The 25,683-nt window shown below is 37.7% G+C and overlaps 1 protein-coding gene across 1 annotated transcript in view; it reads right to left on the bottom strand.

The window, feature by feature from the left end:
• Positions 1-2,313: 2,313 nt before the first annotated feature.
• The window catches only part of RP1 (retinitis pigmentosa 1 (autosomal dominant)), a gene marked incomplete at its 3' end in the record, with an annotated part of 34,175 nt that continues 10,805 nt past the window's right edge, over positions 2,314-25,683 (bottom strand). Inside the window, exons 6-15 of the mRNA XM_010152287.1 lie at positions 19,088-19,251; positions 16,912-16,998; positions 14,404-14,536; positions 9,942-10,093; positions 9,290-9,368; positions 8,374-8,449; positions 6,748-6,824; positions 6,614-6,645; positions 6,366-6,495; positions 2,314-2,417 (exon numbers count right to left, since the gene is read on the bottom strand). Coding sequence (XP_010150589.1) covers positions 2,314-2,417; positions 6,366-6,495; positions 6,614-6,645; positions 6,748-6,824; positions 8,374-8,449; positions 9,290-9,368; positions 9,942-10,093; positions 14,404-14,536; positions 16,912-16,998; positions 19,088-19,251 — 1,034 coding nt within the window. The remainder of the gene's footprint in view (positions 2,418-6,365; positions 6,496-6,613; positions 6,646-6,747; positions 6,825-8,373; positions 8,450-9,289; positions 9,369-9,941; positions 10,094-14,403; positions 14,537-16,911; positions 16,999-19,087; positions 19,252-25,683) is intronic.

The following is a 25,683-nucleotide window of genomic DNA, read 5'->3' as shown; positions in this document are numbered from 1 at the left end:
TATATGTATATAAAATATATACATATTATAATACTTTATCAACTACATCATCATTCTTATATTTGAATAAAACTAGGACTTTAATACATGTAATAATCAGCCCAATAATTTAAAACACTTCTATCTTATATAATCTAACATTTTTTCAGTAGTTTAAGACTTCAAAGAATAAATATTTCTAGTGAAAATTTTAATTTCCAAGGCACTACCTTCTGAAGAAAAAGCTTCATACTCAAAAAAAAAAGTCTATCAGATTTAATATACTACAAAAATAAAGGAAAAATTGTATGAATTTTAGAAATGGTTGTGAAACAAGTGAGCCAGCATGTCCTCAAATTATAATTAGGTGGGTATCATAAGGTCAATTGCAATTTTTGTACTGCCATTTTGTTTTACATTTACCTATCTTCATTTCAAGGACCCCAGAAAGTTTTCAGAGACAGTATTTTTTACATTCACTGGCAAAAGGAACATCTTGCACAACTAAAAATAAGAAAATTGAGATCCAGGTTTTCTATAGGTTAAACTCGTAAAGCATGTCAGTAGCAAAGCAGAAAAGAGTAAGTTCAAATTTAAGTACACAGTTCTTAACCTCTCTGTAGCAAGATATCCTGCAATGTGACAGACTTCAATGGGTTCTCTGTATCAGAATTACACTAATGAAATTGAACATTAGGAAGTCCTGCAAGGAGATCCAACATTTTGCCTGGCAGCCAGATGCTATCCCCATTGAGAAATCTAACTCCACTGAGAGTGCTCTATTCCCAGTAATGCCAACGCACATCATGTAAAAGATGAGTGGGACCAGCTTTGACTATGAAATTACTGACTAGATATATAAGGGGAAGAACTCGAAAAAGTGAAAGGGAAACAGCTTCTTCCCTCTTCAGTAGAAGAGTTCCATCAGAAAGAACTAATTTCTACAACTCCATTTGTCTACTTACATACTGCAAGTGCTGAGAAAGGCAATAGTTAGACTTTGAAGATGGGATGAAACAAATCAAAATGAATCAAAACAAATCTGGAATATTTCAGTTGCCTTATGACAAGCATGTTACTTAGAACAAGATACAAATGAAAAATGGGTATTTAAAATCAATCCTTAGAATGTATACCTATGCAAAAAGAAGAAATCATAGAATCATAAAATAGTTTGAGTTGGAAGGGACATTTAAGAGTCATCTAGTCCAAACTCCCTGCTATGGACAGGGACATTTTCAACCAGAACATATTGCTCAGAGCCCCGTCCAAACTGACCATAAAAGTTTCCAGGGATGGGGCATCTACCACCTCTCTGGGCAACATGTTCCAGGGTGTCACCACCATCATTGTAAAAAATGTCTTCCTTATATCTAGTCTAAATCTACCCTTTTTTTTTTTGTTTAAAATGATCACCCCTTGTCCTATTGCAGCAGGCTCTGCTAAAAAAATCTGGCCCCATCTTTCTTATAAGCCCCCTTGAAATGCTGCAATAAGGTCTCCCCGGAGCCTTCTCTTCTCCAGACTGAACAAGCCCAACTCTCTCAGCCTGTCCCCATAGCAGAGGTGCTCCAGCCCTCGGAGCATCTTCATGGCCTCCTCTGGACAAGTTACAACCGGTCTATAGCCTTCTGATGTTGGGGGCCCCTCAGCTGGATGCAGTACTCCAGGTGAGGTCTCACCAGAGCAGAGTAGAGGGGGAGAATCCCCTCCCTCGACCTGCTGGCCACACTTCTCCTGATGCAGCCCAGGATACGGTTGGCTTTCTGGACTGCCAGCGCACACTGCCGGCTCATGTCCAGCTTACCATCCACCAATACTCCCACGTCCTTCCTGGCAGGCCTGGTCTCAATCCCTTCATTCCCCCAGCCAAGGTTGTTACAGGGGTTGCCCCAACCCACATGCAGGACCTTACCCTTGGCCTTGTTGAGCCTCATGACATTCATGGACCCACTTTTTAAGCTTGTCCAGTTCCCTCTTGATGGCATCCCCTTCCCTCACAAATGTCAACAACATACGAGGGCATTACAGGTACATTGTCAACACGTGGCAAGTCAGTACAAATTATAGCTTTAAACAGCCTAGTATTCTTGCATCAAATCATTTAGTCTATTAAGGAATCCTACCGAAAAGTAAATAGTAAACTGTGAGGGGAAAAAAAAGCATTACATCTAAATTTGCCTATTCATTGGCAATTTCCTGGGTTCGGTTCTGCAATTCTTAGCTCTTTATCCGACTGAAAGCACAATTATTAGACAGATTAAAACCAGCATTATTTTTAATCAGATAATGAAAGGTAATAATGAAGCAGAAAACAGTAACAGCATTTCCTACCTTTCCTATTACATGGCCATTGGCGAGAGCAAGAGCAAGACGTGGCATCTGATGACTGCTAAATATACATATGTTTCTCCCTCTGACATTTACATCAAAAAGACCTAAGAGTTAAATGAAAAAAATGTTAGAAGTATGAGAGTATATTAATTCATATTTGCATTTAATTACGATCAATGATTTATAATTTTCAAGGGAGAAGAATGAATCAAGTGTTTAACTCAACACTTTGACCTCTCTGATCAATCAATCCCCTCATTTCTTCAGAAAAGGGCATCTAGGGACTGCTGTCTACTTCACTGCCTTGAGAGGAAAAACCCTGAGAGCTAATGATAAGGAACAGATTTCTTTAGATCAGCATATATGTTTAAAAATCGAAAAACAAAGACCAAAAAAAAAAAAAACCCCACACATATAGAAAGGCACTTAGGAGTCCAGCATAATGAACTTGGCTATAGTAATGAATTTATATGATAAATAATAGATCATGTAGAGCACAAAGCTCTCAGGTAGGAAAAGAGAGTTCATTTTCTTTGTGTCCCTATTAGAATTTGTAAAGCAAATCTTGCAGCATAGCTCATGGCTTCTAAAATGTTAAATCTGGCCAATTTTCCAAACAATTACCTCTTATATCTACAAAATACTGATGAAAGCTTAAGTAGTTCTGCTGGTTTAGGCTGGGGCAGAGATAATTTTCTTCACTGTAGCTGGTATGGGGCAGTTTTTTAACTCAACACTTTGACCTCTCTGATCAATCAATCCCCTCATTTCTTCAGAAAAGGGCATCTAGGGACTGCTGTCTACTTCACTGCCTTGAGAGGAAAAACCCTGAGAGCTAATGATAAGGAACAGATTTCTTTAGATCAGCATATATGTTTAAAAATCCAAAAACAAAGACCAAAAAAAAAAAAAACCCCACACATATAGAAAGGCACTTAGGAGTCCAGCATAATGAACTTGGCTATAGTAATGAATTTATATGATAAATAATAGATCATGTAGAGCACAAAGCTCTCAGGTAGGAAAAGAGAGTTCATTTTCTTTGTGTCCCTATTAGAATTTGTAAAGCAAATCTTGCAGCATAGCTCATGGCTTCTAAAATGTTAAATCTGGCCAATTTTCCAAACAATTACCTCTTATATCTACAAAATACTGATGAAAGCTTAAGTAGTTCTGCTGGTTTAGGCTGGGGCAGAGATAATTTTCTTCACTGTAGCTGGTATGGGGCAGTTTTGGATTTTGTGCTGGAAACAGTGTTGATAACACAGGGATGTTTCTGTTGTTGCTGAGCAGTGCTGACACAGAGCGAAGGCCTTTTCTATTTCTCACCCCACCATTGAGTAGGCTGGGGGTGCACAAGCAGTTGGGAGGGAACACAGCTGGGACAGCTGACCCCAACTGACCAAAGGGATATTCCATACCATATGACATCATGCTCAGCATAGAAAACTGGGGAAAAAGAAGGAAGGGGGGAACATTCAGAGTTATGGCTTTTGTCTTCCCAAGTACCCATTATGCCTGATGGAGCCCTGCTTTCCTGGGGATGGCTGCCTGCTGATGGGAAGTAGTGAATTAATTCCTGGTTTTGCTTTGTCTGAGCACCCAGCTTTTGATTTCTCTACTAAACTGTTTTTATCTCATTTCTCACTTTTTATTCTTCCAATTTTCTTCCTGCCCACACTCCCCACCCCACCCCCCTCAATCCCACTGCACAGGAAGTGAGTGAGCAGCTGTGCGGTGTTTAGTTGCTGGCTGGAGTTAAACCATGACAATAGTGCCATTCCCAGCAGCAACAGCTGATTTTTAAACAGCTGTTCTACCAGCACATTGTTGCCCATCTGTAGGGTGCAGCTGTCTCTGAGGACTCCTGTGGTGTCCATAAAGTAAGATTTTCACCATGTCACTGGCACACAGACAAGGATCATTGTGCCCATTGGGCTAATGCCACAAATTGTAAAATACAGATGGGGCTTCTAGTATTTGGGACAAGATGGGGAGGACACGTAACTGTCACAATGGGTCTTTGCTAATGTTAGCTGAAAAATTAAAAACCCCTAGACCAAATCATCATCTGATATAATTTGCCGTCACCACTTTCAAAACCATTGAATTATTTTGCTTTAGATCTGCTAAAGACAAACAATTCTACCAGTATCTGAAATACAGTTTCCTATTAGGAAAGATAGGTAGATAGTTCATGTCAGAGGACTTTATTCCAAAGTACACACAACAAAGCAGAGCCCCTGAATGAAAATTTAAACAGCTCCCAAGTCAGCACTTGCGGACTTCTGTTGCACATGACTATTCTAGCTGCTTTGTAAATTACTGCACATATAAGTAAAACCAACAAATCTGAAAGAAGTTAAGGGAGAAAGATACTGTTTTGAAGGGAGATTTGCATGATAGGCATCCACATTCCTTTTGTACTTGTGTTTGTTTTGTACACTGAACTATGAAAAAAGAATACGTGGTTATTCCTGTGTCACAAACCACTCCCCTGATATCAGGACAACCTTAGCATATTGTTCAGGCAACTCAAGCTCTTTTTAATTAACAATTTAATTCTTAAGTATTACTAAATCTTTGGGAGGTTGCAAATTACCCTTCATTTTTCTGTCTTCCAATCTCAATTAATTAACAGCCAGTTTATACCAATTTTGGTTTGATCTTTCTACCTACTGATGTTTAGCAGCTGTGCATCAGATTTGGTACTTGCACAATTATACACATTACACATTTAAAACTGTGGAGAGAACACTCATGGATTTTATTTCTAGCATGTTGGAATGCACCAAAATGTATAGAATGCAGTGGAAAATGTCACATGATTATGTTAGAAAAATACCTTTTGAAATGCACCAATTTATAGAAAGAAAAGTGCATCTAGATGAAAATTGGGAAACAGGCTGCAGTGTGAACCAGAATTTTTCATGTTAGGAGATTATGAACTGTGTAGTGCCTAAGTCATCTGATTTGTCTAAATCAAATCAGATACAATCCATCAGGTGAAGACCCAGTGTTAGAAAGCAGTAAAGGTGTGCTTACTCAGTGCAGATTAGAGACCAAATTCCAGCAAGCGGGTAATTTGGTCTGTCACCAACTAAATCACAGTGTGTGATCCTAAATGGATCTCCTTGGAGGAAGGACACTACCGTGCCGTGCAACTGCTTTCAGGCATTTGAGAGTCTTGCAAATCCTAAAGCTGTAGATAGGAGATTTGAGTTAATCAGTGTTTGAGTCACCGAAGAGTTTGAACTCAAGGACCTTACTGCTAACTGATAAGAAGAGCTGTAGTAAAACAGAGTAACATCCACTTTTAATGTTTGTAATATTACTGATCCCCCATATTATACATCTGAGTTTTCTGGTGCAGCTTTTCTAAGGTGCCTTTATAGGCTGTGCTAAGGAGTGCCGATTGCACAGCTCTCCATGTATTCTTTGGTGTGTCCTGAAAGATTCTGTTCCATCACTTTGAAAAAGATGCATGTAAGGTCCCTGGGAAGATGTCAGAAAGGCTGAGCAGTTCCATCTCTACAAAGACAACAAAAATATGTACACCTAATATGATATGTATTAGAGTTGTTAGTAACACAGTAGGTTGGAAGCTGATGAAGAGGCGGCACTGGAAAAGTGCCATTAAAATCAATGACAAGGATGAAACAAAATTAATTATTTTCATATATATATACACACACACACTTCCTATTAATAAACTATACCTGGAAATTTGAAATTATAAAATACTGTAGCTGTCCTTCCCACAGCAGTTCCATGGGGGCATTAAACTGCAGATGACAAGAAGTGTCTATTTGGTAAGCAAAATGCAGTGATGAGATCCCATACGAGATTTTTTGTGCTTTACATGTAAACAAAGTGTATCATTTCTGAGTTCTTACAGCCATTAATGCATGTAAATATTTTAAGTGAGGAAAATGTTTTTTACAACTATCTACTCCTATTCATTACAGGAATCACTATATGAGATCACAGTAACTATAAAGTCCTCCTTTCTCATATCTTTTATGTATACATCCACATGAAAAATACTTTACCATATTTGTTTTTCTTGTCACCAAGAGCATCAACTCTGCTATCTGGATTGAGGCAAATGAAGCCACGGCTGAGCTTGTTGTAAAACTGAAGTATATTGCCTTCCTGAAATTTCCACTTTTCGGCAGCCCACTAGTTTTGTAAACAACAAGCAGAAAAGAATTGTGAGATGACACAGAGAACACCCGACCTGATTTCACTCAAAGCATAATTTGAATGGTTAAATAAAAATAAAAAGGTACATCCTTACAGTTTCCTCTCTCTTGATTTCCAGCTCTCGTCCTGTACAGATAAAAACCATGTAATTAATTTACAGAGCATCCTCATTTCATTTGGCAGAGATGCAGTGAGGCTGCGTTCTCCTCCCCAGCAATTTTCACTTACTTCCTGGAAATGTGCTGGCATCTGTCATAGTCAGTTCTCTGGCAATATTGCCATCATCCTGCCCCTGGTCCAGCCACCTAAAAACCAGAACTCATTTCAGTAATATAACCTTGATTGGCAATTCCCACAGTCCTGTATACATGGCACTTGCATACTGATATTCCCTGTTCTATTTATTAAAGTCTCACCAACAAACAGCAATACACAAATCCAGCTTTAGTGGAATAAGCCTGACTTTGGTAAAAATGGTTTTGTTTGCCTGTTCTTCATGAAATTTAGAAATAAATGCTTTCCTGCATTGAGGTACAAGAGCCTAAGCCAATTATTACAAATCAGAACACTCCTACTGATCCTGGATCGATAACAAAAGGTGCACTGGTCACAGTGTTTGCTCTTCCTGTCTGCAAGTAGGCTACTGCATGATGCAAATTATTCCATGCCCTAGAAAATCCCTATATAGAGAGGCAAATCCAACACAGGCAACAACTTTACCACGTCTGAACTATACTTTCACAATGCCATTGTACCTGCTTCACATCTACTTACATAAGTTAAGTCTAACTCCATTTGAGTCAAAAGGATTCACACGCCCTGAGAGTAAGATCAGCAAGCACAGCGTCGAGCTCTAACGATAACTAGCACATACCCAGTATTTTTCTGCCTGAAATGGATTTGAACTCTCCCTAAATTATGTATGAAGCTAGCATTATAGATCTCTTCAGAGCAGTTCATCTCATCTAGAATACAGAATCAAAATTAGGTCAGGCAAAGATGAGGTGCTGTATCTGATAGGCAGAAAACCCTTACTCACACATAAATCAGTTTCAGTGTGCACATCGCTCACTGCGAGCTGTCTCAGGCAATTATTTATTCACTCAGAGAAGTGAGAGGAGGAAATAGAATTGAGGTGCCACTGGCAAGCTGCAGCTAGATTCATACGTGACTGGACTTTACCATTTCTAATATTTGCACTGATCTTTATCAATTTAATTTTTTCTGTAAGAAGTTGAGAATTAATCAGGTGTAGATAAAATCAGAAATGAGCTATAGAACAGAAGATTCAGAGCAGCAGCATCTGCAGGGGAGAAGGCAGGAAAGCTAGGATTGCTTCAAATTACGTTGCAGCTCAGTGACAGGCTGCAAGGCAAATGAGAATGAGATGTGGTCAGGTAGCTACATTTGTGATAGCCATTTCCCAAGTCTGATCCTGAGCTCACTGAACCCCAAGTTAATCTCCATGCTAACTCCAGTAAGGTAGGTACACTCTGCAAGAGAGACAGCAACCCACTCTTCTGGAAAGCCTTGCATCACATGACATGGAAGAATGGATGGACCTGCTGGTGTCAAATCCAAGGTGTTGGATATGGGGAATGTGTCAAAAAAGCACGTCTTGAAAAGTTTGCAAGGCACAAGAATGGAAAGTTCCCAGGCAGAACATTTTATTGCTTTTTCATTAGCTCAAAGGCACCAGAGATTTGGGGCAGTTACAACTCAGAGCTGTAAAAGGAATCAGACCATTTCAGCTTACTTTTTAGGAAACACATTTTTCCCTTGACAGAACATTTTAGAAGAAAAACTGTAACTACAAATTTATTAAAAACCTAACCTAAGCGAAACACTACTAACCTGTGACAAAGAAAAGTATAATCCAAATCTGTTACAGGATCCTTGATTACGACTTTATCCAGATACCAGCCATTTCCTAGAATAAATTATAAAGAATAAGTTAGCTCATGAGAGGCAGATTTAATGATGTCTGACTTCCTATGGCCTTCTCTCTTCTAGTGGAACTGCAGAGTCTGCCAGTAGAGCTGCAGGTTGCTAGTGTCACATCTGCCCTGATTCTGGAGATGTCTCGGATACTGTAGAGCTTCCTTTCAGGTCTGCAAGCTGCTAGGTCCCCTCCCTGGCTGACACGGCCCCGAGTGCTGCACGTCCCCAACTCATTTAACATAGTCCTTCCACGAGATGTGCTTGCTTTGCCAATCACACAAGATTAGATAGCAGCTTATCATGGGTCAAAATAAGCTGCTGTGTTTTACAATATTTAGGCTCAAGAGTTTGAAAAACAGGTCTTGTGACTGCAAGCAATTCGAGTTTAGCTGTTAATTGGGTGTCTAATGACAAGATAGTGAAGCCAAAGTCTCCAACCGCATCTTTACACTGTAACTGATAATGCTAATCAACCTAAAATTATAATAGCCCATTTTATCTATAACACAGACTGCACAAGACATTCAATGTCTTATCATACAGACACTCCCCCTCCTCACAGTTTTTCCATGGGGATTCGTCAAAAATGTCAGAACAGCAGCAGATGGTGTCCTTAACATAATGGTTGAGAGTATAGTGAAAGGGAACACCATATATATTTGAGATTTATGATGATACAATAAGGTAATTGTGTCACTCGAACAGTTTCCTTAGAAGCTTTTGTCTTCTAAAATGTTTTCATATATTCAGTTTTAGAAATGTATATCATATTTCAAAGAAAAGGTTAATAACTTTGCAGCAGTATTCAGTGACAAGAGATATTGCTGACCTGATCCAAGACCATTGTGTCCTATAACAATCTTGTACAAATGTCCAAGGTGCACGGCTTCAACAGTAAAGATGTCAGTCTGTAATCAAACAACAGAATTTTAGTAAAGTCAAAAAAGTAGAGCATTCTTCAACCATGGAAACCCAAAGACTCATAAAGCCATAGAACTCCTCTGTCAAGGTCATCCTTTGAAATATCAGCTAATAAGGTGAGAGCAAAGCAAGGAGAGGTTTCCTGAAATAAAAGAAGTAAGCCTGATCGCTTTGCTAATGGGAGTAGTTCAAATGAACAGGATCAGAGCCAGAAAGGAGAAACCTGCTGAAAGCTAAATTGGCTAAACAATTACAAATTAAAGCAGGTTTCAGCATTAGAAATGCAGATATAAAATGTAAAGTTTCATTTTCTCTTCATTTATTCACTCAAATTTTTAGAGGGATTAACCCCTAAAGTACAAAACTTACATATTTTATAAATGAGAATTCTGTCTTCCAAAAGCACTGGTACACCTTTAGAAACTATTTTTGGCTTAATTATGTAATACTAGGGAAACAGTAATTATCTCTTTTCTAATTGCACCTTGCCTGGGATAACCACCCACCTGAGAGAGAAAAGCCAGTCAAACATATCAGAAAATGCCCTGTCTTTCACTTACTTGTCCTTTCAAAAATTTCTTGGGTTTCTGTGACCTGAGCAGCTGTCTTGATCCTGTATCACCTCTTTCTCCATAGACAGAAATATAGACATCAGCCTCAGTTCCAGCATTCCACAGTTCTCCTGTTGTCACATGCACTTCATAGTCAGTCACTGACAATAAAAGATGACAACTTTTCATATCACAAGCACTATTATAGTTACAATAACATCTAGCTGTGAATGTGCCCGTAGAGTCCAAATACATCTCTGTCAAGAACAGTCAGAGTAGAAGCCTTAAAATTCCTATTCAATACTAAGTAAAATAATGTACACACTTGCATTGGTGTTACATTTATGCTTTTTATCCCAGAATGTCACCATGGGAAATGCAGACAGAGTTGAGCTTTAAATGCACAATAATATATATGTCTTTGTCATGCAGCAGCATTTTAAATTATCATAAAGCTGAAAAATAAATAACATAAATCCAAGATTAGCCTCACCATAAGTAGTGAGATCAAAACTGTAACAAGCAACAGGAGCCATTAATGCTTTGAATACAATGGTTAACCCACCAAGTAGAAACTATGGTGGTAGATTTTATTTCTCTAGGACTTCAGAACTCAGAAATCTGTATTGGTTTATTATTTTACTGATTCATGCAATAGGATAACATAGACATTACATTCTATTACATTCCTATGGAAATTCTTTAGATGCTGTAAATCTGAGGAAAACTTAGGACTTCTATTAAATAACCAATTTATTGAATTTAAGTGAATACTGCAAATTAAATTTGAGTCAAAATCCAATGAAACTGCAATAAACACTATGATAAATAAAAATTTTAAAATTGTGGTCATTAAATGCAGACATAGGACCCCCATAAAATTCAGAATTAAGATAAAGACATGCAATCCTGTTCTTGAGTAGAAACATGGAAAAGTTTATGCCAACATACAGCATGGAGGCTTAAAATAGCTAACTTAAATTCAAGAAATTTTCAGAAGTGTTTACATTTCTCTTTGCCTCTCATAAGCCTAGGGATCATCCCAGCTTTATAATAAGTATTTATGAGTATTTATAATGCTTACAGCTTTTATCCTAGGAAATAGTGACTTTCTTAATGGAATGAAGCTGCATTGGGGAAGTTCAAACTGGAAATTAGGAAAAGGTTCTGCACTGAGAGGGTGCTCGGTCACTGGAAAAGGCTCCCCAAGGAAGTGGTCACACCACCAAGCCTGTCAGTTCAAGGAACATCTGGAAGACAATCTTAGTCATAGGGTTTAGCTTTAGGTAGTCCTGCAAGGAGCAGGGAGTAGGACTTGATGATCCTTATGGGTCCTTTCCAACTTGAGATATTCTATGATTCTATCCTTTAGATATTCCATGGAAAAGTGGCAGAACAGACATTAAGAGAAGGAACTGTATTTTTACATCTATTTTTGTCTGTAAGTGTAGAATGTTACATCAGTAAACACATTGTTCTGAAATTCGTAAGTGTAAGGCTTAAGACTCTTTACAAAATTTAATTTTTTCCCCTATGCCTACGAATTATGAGAGATAGAACAAGGAGGTAAAACACTTTTTTTTCAGATCAACTATTATTTGGACAAAAGCCAGCCACATTTAAGGCACAGAAGTTTTTGACAGTCTTTACTTAGCAGCATAGTCATGTACTATTTATACTCAGAGTACACCTGTCTCAATACTTAAAATAGTTTTCATTTAGGAACTGTTAATTAATACTGTATTTTACTCACCTCATTTACCATGTCACCATCTGACCTATTTACTTCCCCAATATTTTCTTTACAGCACCCACATGAACAGGTATTCCATGCACAGACCATGGCAGAGTCAGAGAATACATTTCTCCAGACCAACCATCCCACATGTAAGACCACAATCTTCTCTATTCTTCCTACAATTCCCTCCATTAACTATCTAATTCCCAGTTTTTACAAGAAGAAATGCAAAGCTCCACCAGCCACCAAACGCTGTGTAATTCTGCTTTATCCCCAGCAAGTAGTTCATCATCATATATTAAAAAATTGTCATAAAACATGAGCAGAAGGGGACAAAAGTAGGATGGTTGAGGATGAAAAGTCAAGCAAAGGATGGTTGAGCATGAAAAGTCAAAGGAAGGATCATGGAGGATGAAAAGTCAAACAAATGGTGCTCAGTCCCACAATATTAGAGTCACAGAGTCTCTATGTAATACTTCTTAACAGTTTAATTCAGATGTTTTCCCTTTGAATAAAAAAGGCTGTCAAATCAGAAAGTGTTTCAGCCTCTTTTTATGCAGAAATTGGTTTTAAAGTGCCTCTCGTCATCTCTCTTTCAGATTGAATCCAGACCTCTTCACTGTTCTGTTATCAAACTGTCTTCTCTGAAGTTAAAAGCTATGTTCCCTTTTCACTGCCTCATGCAGAAATATAATATTGGCAAAAAGACACAGAGCCTGTCTTTCAATTACTATGTTAGAGATGAAACTGCCTTCTCCAAAGCCTTCAGCATGACCTTTCTTATACTGAGGCTGGCAGAAACACACAGAAATTCTTTTCTTCCTCCCTTGTGTGAGGTAGAAATTGTTAACTACAAAATGCAGATCGAGAGGATGGTTTAAGTGTGCTGTTGTACTTCATAATGCACCAGGATTACTTGATAATAAAAATCTGTTGTTGTATCTTTATCTCAGAAACAAGAAAACAACCTACTCAAAGAAAAGCCTGAAAATCAGAAGGTGGGTAAGGTCAGTGTCCCAGAATAGAACATCTGGGGAGGAAGAGATACTGCAAGTTGGGGATTGGACCATATTCAATATAACATACTAATGACCATTAATTAACATTTATTTAAAAGGGAGGGGTGTGTTGGTTTTCATACCATTATGCTTCTATGTCTCCCTACAATAATAAAGTCCCTCAACAAAAGAGACCAAACCTATGACGATGCAAGCTGACTGCCCCTGAGGCCTTTCATGCCCTCAAGGGTATGAAGATCATAACCACTCAACATCAAAAATCACTGTGGTTAGGGCTGGCTAGCCTCCCCCTAAAGTATTTTATGAGTCATTTACAGCTGCTAACTACATCACTGGAGGAAATCCCTCCTGCTATTCTTTTTCTCTTAAAGGCATATTAATGAGGCACAAACCTGGTTTTCTGCTCTTCTTTTCAGGCTTTTAATCTCAGTGCTCAGTAATCGTAGATAGGCATAAATACAGCTCCAGGCCACCCAGCTCTTTATTATGAGAGTTACTGTCCCATAGTACATTTCCCCACATCCATGGGCCATTTTCTGGACTTCTGCCCCTCAATTTCATTTATATCCTCTTCCTCTAGCCTGTACCCACAACAGCTGTTACCATTGAAATGCCTGTTACCATTTCATTTTTGCAAGAACATGAAGTAGGATAAACATATTCCAAGTATAGCTACTGTAATAAACTTTCTGAAAAAGGGGGATCATATTTTTTAGAGAACTCTGAATGGTAATTTCTCTCATCCAATCAATCTTGTCCTCTGCAGCTGATATGAGTTTTTGGGGAAGGGAAGAAAGGAAGGTGTGGAATCTGCCCCAGGTGGATCTCACTCTAATGAATGCTCCAGCACAAATAATACTGATGTTGTTATGACTTTTCCCCCTCTCCCATCACACCCCACAGGATGGGAATATGCCCCAGCATTCTTGATCCCTCACCCACATCTTCCTGAGGATACACTGATCTTGTACTTTCCTTAGGCCGGAAAAGAACAATGCCATTTGGAGAGAAGAAGAGCAAGCACAGACTTTTCACCTCCATCCTGTTGCTGGAACAGAGAGACCATACAGCAACAACATCCAGCAAGGGTGACAGGGATTGGTGTAGTAGAGCAGGACATTAAAATAGAATAACAGCAGCAACACCCAATAATTATTTGTTGTTTGGCATCATTCACCTTTAGAATTACAATACAATCTTTATGGGAGCAATGGAGTTTTTAACACTTATAGCTTCTGAAACGTTAAAAGTTTTTTTCCACACACAGAAATTAAAAGTATTCTGGAAGCCTGTGTCAACCATTTACAAGAAAGAAACTAAACCAGCAGTTTCAATAGTCATACTGGAGCTATAATCCTCAGTTATTGAAAATAGTTTGCGATCTGGCTCACATATGCTGACTTCATGGTAGTTATATATATGTGAGGTGTCTTTACTATTGTCGCTATTTTAAAGCAAACACAAATGCCCAAAGTCTTACCAAAGAAGGAGTCTTTTTGAAGGACCTGTGAAATTCAAAGCATTAAAGACATTCCCATCTCCTTTCCAGTGATTCTTAACTTTTACCTGAGCGTGCCAAGTAACCACAGGAAAACAACTCATAGAAAGTGTTATAGTAGCCAAAAATTAATAGAGGGCCTGATGGAAAACAACAAACTCTCCTCTATCGGCATCAGTCTGTGGCCTGACTTAGCTGATGTGATACTGTGCTTACCTGGAAGAATAGGCTGACCCTGATGTAAAACAGGAAGCTCCATAGATATTTCTCCATCAGCCCGATCCCAGGCCAGCCATCGATGCGCAGGGAAAGAAAACTGCTCGCCTGAGAAAAGGTTCAGCAACTGCACCTAAACAGCACCAAGAATTGCAACTTAAGTTGCTCATCTCAGTCCAGGTTGAACAGAACATGAAATGTGTGGGATGCTGTTGAAACCTGTGCAGGTAGAGCTCTGTGGCATGATCACAAAACCATAAGTTTAGGGCATGTCTATTCCTTAGATTCAACCTCCCCCTCAGCCAGATTCAAAAGTACAGGGCAGGTTGACTCAAGTGCAGCCAAACCCAGGGTTTAATAGCTCAGGCATAGTCCCACAAAATATAGCAGTGTTGTTCCAGCTGGTATATCCACGTGGGCTGGCACTAGGTGGCATGGCTTACCAAACACGGCAGCAGTCACTGGGAAGCTTGGCAATGCATGTAGTTCAGTTAAAGGAATAGAAATTCCTTTAACTTATTTTCTTATCAGAACAGGAATTAAAGGAACAGGCATTGATTCTTCAACACTGCTTGTGACATAAAGAAACCATAGAAGTGCTAGCCCCAAGAACAGTCTGCCCCACACAATTTTCTTTCATGCCCAACTTCTAGCATATAGCAACAAAAGGACCATTTGCACACCAGCTGAAGAAAGGAAGGCAGTCTAGTTATTCTGTACTTCAAAGTATTCTTTAGTAAGCATCTCAGAGGCTGCTGTATATTAGAATTGACTCCTGATTAAGCTAATTTATACTAGTAGCTACACTAGATTTTGGACCAGCAGAGAGAAGCAAAGACACTTCTACCTGTAGTTTCACTCCCACTCTGTGCTTTGCAGAATCTGATTTCCTTTATTCGAATACTGAAGAAATTCAGAATTACTGGAATCATTTTTCTCTCTTTTCCTGCTTAAATATTAAACTTTAAAGAAAGAGATTCATCTCGTCTGAAAAATCTGTCACATCTCGGCCTGTAAATATCTACTGATGGATCTTGAAAAAGGAGTTTGGATTTGTGAAGCAGCACCTTTGTGGACATTTTCAGACTGAGATTTGGTGAGGAGACAAAATTCGTAGGCCAATAATCAATGGAACACATTGAAGTGTTGAAAATTTCTTTGAAAATTTTACTGTTCATTTTAATTAATATGTCCTAGCTGGGAAGTGAGAAGGTAAATAATAATAACTCATTTTTTCTTTCCTCTTTTTTTGTAAGACTTCTTCAATCTCTCCATTTAAATGGGTGTCATACAAAGCAAGCAGTGCAGCTTCTAATCACAGTAGATGGTGTACAACAAACCCACAGAAGTCCATTTGTTGAATGAGATTGTATGATAAGCAAAGCTTCTAATGCTAAGATTAAGCATACAAATGAACCCTTTCTATAAGGGAAAACCCAAAGTTGTCTTTTAGATTCTCAGCTCAGACACTTCAGAAATTGCTGGTCCTCTGTGTCACAGGTCAAAGCTAGGAGATATTTTCCACCCTTTCACTGCTTCCATACAAATATTTATGAAAAGAAAGATAACAAGAAACAGAAGGAAGTATCTTAAATTATGTTCTGACTCCAGCATTCCCCCAAACACAGCACAACTGGAAAACAAATACCTAGACTTCATAATAAGGCAATCCTCACCTGAATTTAAGGAGATATAATCCCTATAATTCTAGCATGACATATCTTAGACAAACTGATACTACCAGTGACACAATATTTTAATGTAGACATGTATTGACTAGAGGTATAAACTCACAGGATCTTGCCTAAACTTCAGTGAGCACCGCCCAAAACTCACTTAGCCTTTTTTTCTAAGTCTCAGACCTAGGTGAAAACAACTAGTTAAAGCATCAAATAGCCACAGAGTTTGAACATTGATCAGTGAATATTTAACTTCAGTGAACACTTTGCATTACATAGGTCTAGATTTACCCTGAAGTATGATTATAACAATGAGTTTACCAGCAGCTTCTAAATCCCTTCATAAACTGCTGTCACAGATTCACAGAGTGGAAGGGGTTGGAAGGGACCTCTAGAGATCATCTAGTCCAACCCCCTGCCAGAGCAGGATCACCTAAAGCAGATCACACAGGAACAAGTCCAGGTGACTTTTGAAAGTCTGAAGGGAAGGAGACTCCACCACCTCTCTGGGAAGCCTGTCCCCATGCTCTGTCACTCTTACAGGGAAGAAGGGTTTCTTCATGTTCAATTTGAACCTTCTGTTTTCCAGTTTATGGCCATTGCCCCTAGTCCTGACACTGGACACCACTGAGAAGAGTCTGGCCCCATCCTCCTGACACCACCTTTAATCCCCCACAAAAAAATTCCTTCATAAGTAATCTCTTAAATGAAGCCACAAGCATTTGATGAGGCTAATATATTTATTCCAGGGATTTTTACTGACTCGGATTTTGACTCCACTGTCAGTGACTGCTTTTGGAAAGATAGAATTCTTTCTCACTGCTTTTACCTCTTCACAGTGCCAGGCAGGGGAGTTTCCTGAACTTGTATGTCCTATGCGTATTTTGTAGAGATGCCCTATGTTTCCAGTATTAACCTGTAAAAGAAACACAACTGCCGAAATACAGAAAATTTGTAAAAAAGAAAAGACATGCAACAGAAATTCATTTAGTAACTGTCAGGTGACATTTTTGTTTAGAGGAATTAAATATTCTGATACTTAAACAAGTGTTTCCAAAATATTTTGCTCCACACAATCATTAGGAGCTTGGCTCTTTTAAAGGACAACTCTCAAAAAGCCTGTAGGCCTGCCAACTCCATTTAAATGGCTTCAGGATGCTGCTGTAGCTGTTTTGCTCCCCGCTGAGTATTGGCCTCTGGGAGATGAACACAGAATGTATGTACGATTAAAAAACAACAGTGTCTTGACCCTAAAAACTGGCTCAGTTTAGCATCTATACCACTGACCTGCTACAAAATTGTTTCTGTCTCCTAAGCATACATCTGAGTTTCTTCCTACCTCTCCAGGAAGAGACGCCTTACAATGTTGAAAACAATTGTGTTCAGCTTTGATGTTTCTTTTTACAAATCATTTCAATTAAATCAACCTAAAAAGCTGTATTTGAAAGATGAGCTCCTGGGTTGGCTGGATGAGTGTGTCTAATACAGATAACAGGGTGCTGAGGGAATAACTCTGTGCAAAGATTATTCAAACAACTAGTTATTAACTTAAGTGTAGAAATAGAAAGCTTATTTTCAAGGAAATGGAAACACGTCATAAGTATCTTCCCTCCTCACTCTATCTTTTTTTTTCTTATTACATAGGTTGGATTTGCTGTCCTGTTGTTTCCCATAGCATTCATTTTTATGTTTCCCTTTGCAGTGCAGAGGTGGGTGTGAACAGAGTTCCCTGTATCATGAACTTCCCTGAACTCAGTGTTATAAACAATACAGGCATAGCAGCGAGGACATGCCAGAGTTAACTGACACCTAGCCCACAGCACAAGCAGAGAGGCTTTTCTCTTTCTATACGTTTCAGATTAGGCACTCTTTAATTGTATTCAGTGCTACAGACACTCACCTAAGAAGGAAATTCTACATCCCAAAACATGCATTACCTCCATATTTTGCATTTTAAAGCAAATGGAGATGAAGTTAGTTGCAACAATGCAAGCAGGAAACAGAGCCAACAACTTCTATTGCAAAGAAAACATTTTTATCTTTTAGGTACCTGGTTACTTATTTTATCTACTCCTTTCAATCTTGTATCTGAGCTTCTTTGATATCAGAGATGGAGAATGACATATTATCAGAAGTGCTGGATCCTTCTTAGAAACTTCATCAGGCTGTAGAGGACAAAGAACTGCTTTTCCTGCATCCCAAACAGCTACAAGGCTATTGTGGAAAAGGTAAACCCTTCCTCAATGCTGCCATTAAATACCAGTTCTCAGAAGGGAATTTACTATGCTGGATACTAACAATGGAAACACCTGCTTGTTATATGGCCTCATAGCTGGCACCTGCTGGAGACCCCCACTGCCACTCCCATGAGCAACCTGGTCTTTTGGAGGGTGTCCCTGCCCATGGCAGGCAGGTTGGAACTAGATGATCTTTAAGGTCCCTTCCAACCCAAACCATTCTGTGATGATACATACACAAGTTATGCAGCTTTTGATGAGAGACCTATTCTGGCTCTCTTAAATCACCACGTCACAAGACGGATGGGAGAGAAAACTGTGTAACTGAGCAGAAGCATCTTTAGATAGACAGATGTTATTACTGATTTTAAAACTGCCATTATTTAAATAAAGCAGCAGGTATTTAACAAAGATAAAAATTTACTCCATACCTTAATTCTACACTTCCTTATTTAATTCTTAATATTGTAGCCCCATTTCAAAACTAAACAAGAATCTCTTGTCCTGTGTTGCTCGATATTTTCTTGGGCGCTATGTAAATTAACCAGTAGCTCTTCTTAAACAGAAAAGATATATATTGGATAAAATCAGCTTTAGATAGGTGAGTGGGAAAGGATACTAAAGTTAGTTCTATATTTAAGTCCTTTTTCTTGTTTCTAGATATGTGTGCTATACAAAAATTTACTGTCATTCCATCACATTAATTTTGAAATGTCATGCAATCTGGCAGGATACAAGAGGGCAACAAAATGAATATATATTACTTACTGTGAAGATGTCTTCATTGCCTCTCTGAAATAACTTTCCCTTCTCTCCATCAAGAAAAATAGGCCCCGAACTGCTGCGATCCCCATACAATGTAATATAAACCTTTGAGCTTGTTCCTGCAGATGGCATATCACTGGTGAGGATTGACACCTTCCATTTCCTAGCTATCAAAAGATATAAAGACTCACTGAATTACTTAAACTCGAGATTCTTAAGCAAAATGCATTTCAGTAATCAAAATTCTAAATAATGTCATGCCAATGAATACAGAAATACATATTTCACAAAATTACATCAAGGAAAGAGTTTGCTATGTTGGGCATGCAAAAATAAAGAAATGTCAGATTGCATTCACATCTTTTACTATGCATACGCCATATGACAAAGTAAAATTTGCATGCACGTAAGCCACTTTTCAAACACAGTTTTGAAATGTTGTATTAAATTGTGTCAAATACGGCTTTCTGTTTACTTAAGAAATATTAGCTCTGCCCAATGCAGAGCAAAGGTAGCTCTGGAGTTACAAACTCATCACTTCAAGAATTAGGTTCTCTCAAAGCAAACTAGTTCTGCTGAAAGAGACCTCTTTAAGAAAGGATCTGTATCTCTGTGAAGGTGTGATGGGTTACAGAGATGTAACAGCTTGTTTGGAATCCACTGAAGGATTACCAACAAATCCTTTCATTGCAGCGTTGGCATCTTTCCATGATTCAATTTGATAATTATCAAGACCAAGTATGTGGCTTTAGGTTTGGTTTAGAGGAAGCTGAGTATCAATAGCACTGAATTAAGGGAAAAGTTATCACTGAAGGATGGCTGATAACAGGAAGGAATATTAAGAAAACACCCTCACTCCCAATTATTAGTTGATACCCATCTCAAATGATATACATTTAAGCACCTGTCAAGCTTGCTAAGATCCTTTTTTACCACTGATTAATATCAATGTTTCTTAAAAGAGAACTTCCTTTAAAGTAAAGCAGTAGTAACAAGGGGCCTTACTGACTACAGAAGCCCCCTATCATCTCACGACTCACCTATGCTACGCGTTTTACGTACTAAAAGTGACTTTTCCTGCCATTACAGTATCTTTGATCCTGTCTGCTCTGACTAAAACACTGAAAAATAATATAACGATGGTGAGTAAGCTCATCATGATATGATTAATTTTGTGTTTATTGACTATTTGAGATACTTAAAATAAATCTGCGTATCTTAAACCCCAGGCAATAAGCTACCCTGCAGTTCTGCTGTGAGGTTCAGCAAAACCACTTTTGAGTGTCACGCAGTATATTCAGTGCTAGCCATGAACATTTTCTTAAAGGAGTTAGGGACGTCGATCGCAAATTTATGCTTCAGCAGAATTTTATTTGAGGACTAGTAAAACCCAGGATTTGAGGAATTTGCATATAATTTTCTGTGGCATTTTGGAAAAAAAATAAGGTAGGATTAATATCTTCATTTGCTCATGTTTAGCCATGTCCAAAAATAAAATAAATTTAAGAAATTGATAATTAGGCTGACCTAGGCATGGTGCTTGTCAGTATATTTGTATCTAGAAAATAAATTAGTTGAGAATATGTCCTCCATACCACTTAGCAGTGAAGTCTGAATAATTAATACCACTTCTAATAAAAGGCAGAAAACAAGGCACAGTAAAAGCACATTATGAAATTTAATATATTAATGAGACTTAATGATCTTTAAGGTCCCTTCTGTTTAGTAGGATCTCTAAGTCTTGTTTGTGTCTTGCCATAACCATTGGGCTATACCGATTGAGGAAATTTTTCCATCTGTGTGGTCACTGTGCTTTGTGTTTAAAACACACATACCTTGGGAAATGTGGTATTGCAGAATCAGTAACTATTAAAACATACATTCTCTCCCACGCTCTGAGGGGACAGATGGGGAGATACTAATATAATGCTTGGCTCTGTGAGCCACAACTGATGACAGGTGACCATATAATCCTCCGTGTTAATCTCGCTTATAACTGAGAAACTGGTGTATGTACACAACATCTAAGTCACTCCATGTAGGTGTATCTAACCTCCTGTCTTAATTTAATTTATTAAGGTAAGAAAATTGCATTAAATAGGTTCCCTAATTCTTACAGTGGATTAACATGGTAATTAGACTAATGATAGTTGATAACATTGGTGCTAAAAAGTCAAGTAACTAATTTAACAGTGATAAATTAAAAAATTGAATGGTCTTTCTTTCTTCATAAAGTAAACAGAAAAAACCTTATGCATTTCAGAAATGAAAACCAATAAATGACACCAAAGTATTACTTCTATACACTTAAACTGAGGATCCAAACACTTCTGAGAAATCAGTCATTTCTGATTAGATTTTATGGTATATACATTTTTAGATATGCAAAAACCATGTCATCCAACTTCATATATGTCACACTAGAAATAGTACTGATTACTATAGATCACTATGTGCAATGGCTTCTTCTCCAATATGCTGTTTTCAGTCTCTTGGAACCTTTCCAGTTAATAGTTTCCAGTCTTCACCTCTACCCATATGTGAATATTCACGGCAAAGTCAGTAGACCTGTTTGACCATTTTTTTGCAGATCAGAAGTAGTAAAGATACCCTATAAATTCTCTATTATGTAACTGTTTTGTATATAAGCATGTCATGTGGTGGCAATGACCCGTTTGAAAATTTCATTGTGAGATATTACTGAAAAAAAAAAAAAGCAAAACCCTGGAAAATATTGTCTTTAAATGAAATTTTAGTCTTGACTGTTACTGAAACAGATTTTTGTATTATTTTTTAAATTCATCAATGTTTATATTGTTTCACCATAAAATCAGTCTAAAAAGCCTTTGACATAAAAATGGGAAATTTTCAAAACTAAGGAAGGAAGCTAACAAAGTCAAAATGTAGTATAGCCAAGGAAAATGAAACAAACTAGTAAAAAGGTTATTTAATCATACACATTAAAAGAGAATAAGCAAAGAAGGGCAGTGTACCCTATGTGCTGAATTTGAGAAGACAAACTAATCATGCCTTTCAATAAACTGAAAATCGCCTTTTGGTTGTTCTTTTCAATAAGAATGGTGACATACGGTGATTGGGAAATTTCAGCACTGTTTACAAGAATGGACTATGGAATGGGAAATTTAAAAGGGAAAATCAAAATGGGATGAGAAATGGACTGAGAGACTAAAACCCATGTATCTTACACCAAAGCAATATTCGGTAATGTTTTTGACCCAACTTTAAATGAACAGTTGTCTCCAGATAGATACAGCTAACCAGAAAAGAAAGATTACCAGCATCAGTTTACTGCAGATACATGGCACAAGGTATTCAGACTTCCATTGTCCCAGTAACTGATCTCCTCACATGTTTGTGCAGAAATGAGTAGCATTTATTTGTGGGGATACTAGTAAGTTTCTCGGGAATGAGTGTTGGAATTTATGTGGATTTCATAAAGTAGGTAATTCCTGTAACATAGTCGCTAAGAATTTTCAAAGTATAAGAGGATAAGAAAATCCAAAGTATTTGAAAAGGGATAATATATAACAGAATAAAGTGCAAAGAAATGCATTTTTAAAACAGTACCAAAACCTAATGTTATGAACAGGGAATTTATCACTTTAAAAATTAGAGAAGATGGGAGTCCTCGATGTCACTGTAAGATGCACCAAGAGAAAGATTGCTAAGTAGAGTAATTTTAGTGTCCCAGAGTTCAGAGACATAATCTTTTAAATACTGCATAAAGTTCTGGTAACCATATTCAAACAAGGATCTGTTGGAACTGGAAAAGGTCCTGAGGAAGACAACCATGTTGATTAGAGGAAATGGAGAAAAAGTTTATGTAGGAGAAAAAGTTGAGAGAATGTCTGATTTTGTTGATAGATACCAAGAAGGAAGAAGACATATCTAAGCAAATGACAGTGATGGCTTTGGGACACAGGTATATAAACTAATCATGACTAGACTTAGGGTAGAAATTAGAAAGCAGTTAAGACAGACATCAGAAGAAGGACTCAGGGTCTAGAACATCCCTCCAGTAGAGGCTGTAATGACTATAGATAACAAGTTTTAAAATAAGGTTTAGTAACTAAATGGAATTATTTACCTAATTGACAAAAATTCTTTCTAGCATGGGGCTGAACTAGTTACACTGAAACTTTCTGGGAGGGTGAGCTATATTTTATGTTGGCTGCTTCTTTTTTAGTAGTGGCAAGACAAAGAAATGAATTATTTCTAGAAGAACGGCATAATCTATTTAAAGCCCTTGAATGCCTACTGAATTGTTTTCTATCCTGTTCTTTACATGTTACTTAATATGCTTGTCACTTCCAAGTATATATTATCCTGACTTACTCAGAAAGACTCTATGCTTTTTGCAGTTAATTTTCAGAATTAAGCTACCTGTACAAATAGTTCATATTATTCCTCATGGTGTTTTTCCCTCTGTCAATCAGTATGTCGCCCTAGTCACCAGCATTGTGAGGTTCTCTCTTCAGCCTTCTCCAGTCTTACCTAATGAAAGTGATTTTATTTTATCTGCATATCTCAGCCACTGAACCATTAATGAATATATAAACCCTATGACAGTATGATTCATCTCACTGTCAAACTTGTGTCCTGCTCTGAAGTAGCCATTTTATTCCTTCTCTTCAGTCAATACGCTAAAATCAGAAGAAAGCCTTTCAGTTAACGTAACAATCATTTCACCACTTGCTGTGGTCTCTGCTAATTGTAACCTCAGGCAGTACCTCACATCTCTGTTTTTAAGTTCTTAGTTTGCTCAGTAACCCTTAAAAAGGATCTGATTAAAGGTTCTTGAACCTGGATTTGAAAAAGTTAAGGTGCTGTGAATGAAACACAGGGTGCTGTGAATCCAGCAGAAAGACTGCAAGATGGAGAATATATATAGCTGTTGATCTGTCTATCTAACATTTAGACGTTATTTACAGCATCAAAGCCTGGTACTCAGAACACTCTATGGCATTTATTTGGATTCTAGTAATTTCAAGCTTCATTTTCCAAACATAGGCTTTATTTCTGTATTGACATGTAAAAGGATGAAAAAAGACCACTGAGACTCTTCACTTGGAGCTGTTTGAAAGCATGCAAAGGAGAATGCCAAGGAATGTGGAGATGAGGGAAAAACATCAGAAACAAGACCAGCATAGGAAATAACACACAGCTATTTGCTATGAAATACATTAGACGATATATGTTGTTTCAGGGTGGTAATGTTAGTTTATTACATAGAATACACTGCTTCAAACAACAGAAATGTATCATTTATTTCTGGGGAAATAGATCTGCCACTAGATTCCTAATAAGAATTGAAGAGTGCTTCTAGGTTCCCTACCTGTACTCCAAACCCCTTTTGCTCCAGATCCAATTTCTTCTTCTTCCCCTCCATGTGCCTTCTGTCCCACAAGGAGACAATCAAAGCCTCTGGGCCAAAAGCGCTTTGTCTCAGCCTTTAATTAGCTCTCCAGTCTGGATAACCACAGGATCATGATCCAGAGCTTATCACAGAATGTACATGCCAGTTAGCCTAGATACAGCCTCCAAGAGTACAGAATGGCCAAATTCTCATTCTCTAACTGAAAAACAACACCTTCCTTCTTCAGGTATATTCATTGACATTGAAGCAAGGTACTATGCAGTGTTAGGGATTAAAATCTAACCAAGAAATAATTAAATACTCTGCCTAATCACAGTATACATTAAATATTTTCCATTTTTATATTTAAAATAATTTACTGAAAATTGTAAACCATACATAAGTGCTTACTACATACACATAATATTAAAAAGAAGCTGTAAACATGTATCCAAAATAATTCTAATAACAGATTGAAAGATTCTGAAACATATTATTTATGCCTTGGATTCTCATAATACAACATATTTACAAAAAAAAAAAAAAAGACATGGACCAACTTAAAAGCACAGAGGTTAAAGACGGAACACGCAACTAAAACCTGTAGTGTATGTAGAACAATTTTAAGAGGAAGTGGTGCTGCCTCAGAAGGGAATATGGCAAGGGCAGCCAGGCAGTCCACTGACACACTGTCGTCTCCCTTCTCAGTTCCTGTGGAATTCCAGCATCAATAAATACATTCCTTTTCTAGTATCCTCTGGGTAAAAGAGGCAAACTTCATTTGGGGTCTGGATGATCCTATATACAGACTGAAGGATATCTTTACTCACATAAATATTCTGAAGTTAGCCTTTAAAAACTGAAGTAGCAATTAGATAATGTTTATACAAAATTAACAGGACACTTAATTTTCTGTTTCCTACTTTTCATTGTATTACAGCATTTGAATGGTATTTCATACTTTTCATTTCAAATTAAATATAGCAATTAATTTTGTTCTCGAAAAAAGTGTTTGTACTGAAAGACAGTTCTCAGACTGAAATGTCATGAAATACAGAAATCAGGAATCAGGTGGGTATTTCAAATTTCAGTTCTCTGTTCTAACAAGTAGTAGTTGTTCCTCTACAAACAAGATGGTTGGTATATAACTGAGTATCTGTGAACAGATAACGTTTCAGGGAAAAACTGGTTTTTACAAAGAAATCACTGCCTTAGAGGAAGA

Source organism: Eurypyga helias, unplaced genomic scaffold (assembly GCF_000690775.1).
Source record: "Eurypyga helias isolate BGI_N326 unplaced genomic scaffold, ASM69077v1 scaffold11735, whole genome shotgun sequence".
Taxonomy (NCBI): domain Eukaryota; kingdom Metazoa; phylum Chordata; class Aves; order Eurypygiformes; family Eurypygidae; genus Eurypyga; species Eurypyga helias.
This window is presented reverse-complemented; position numbering and strand designations above follow the sequence as displayed.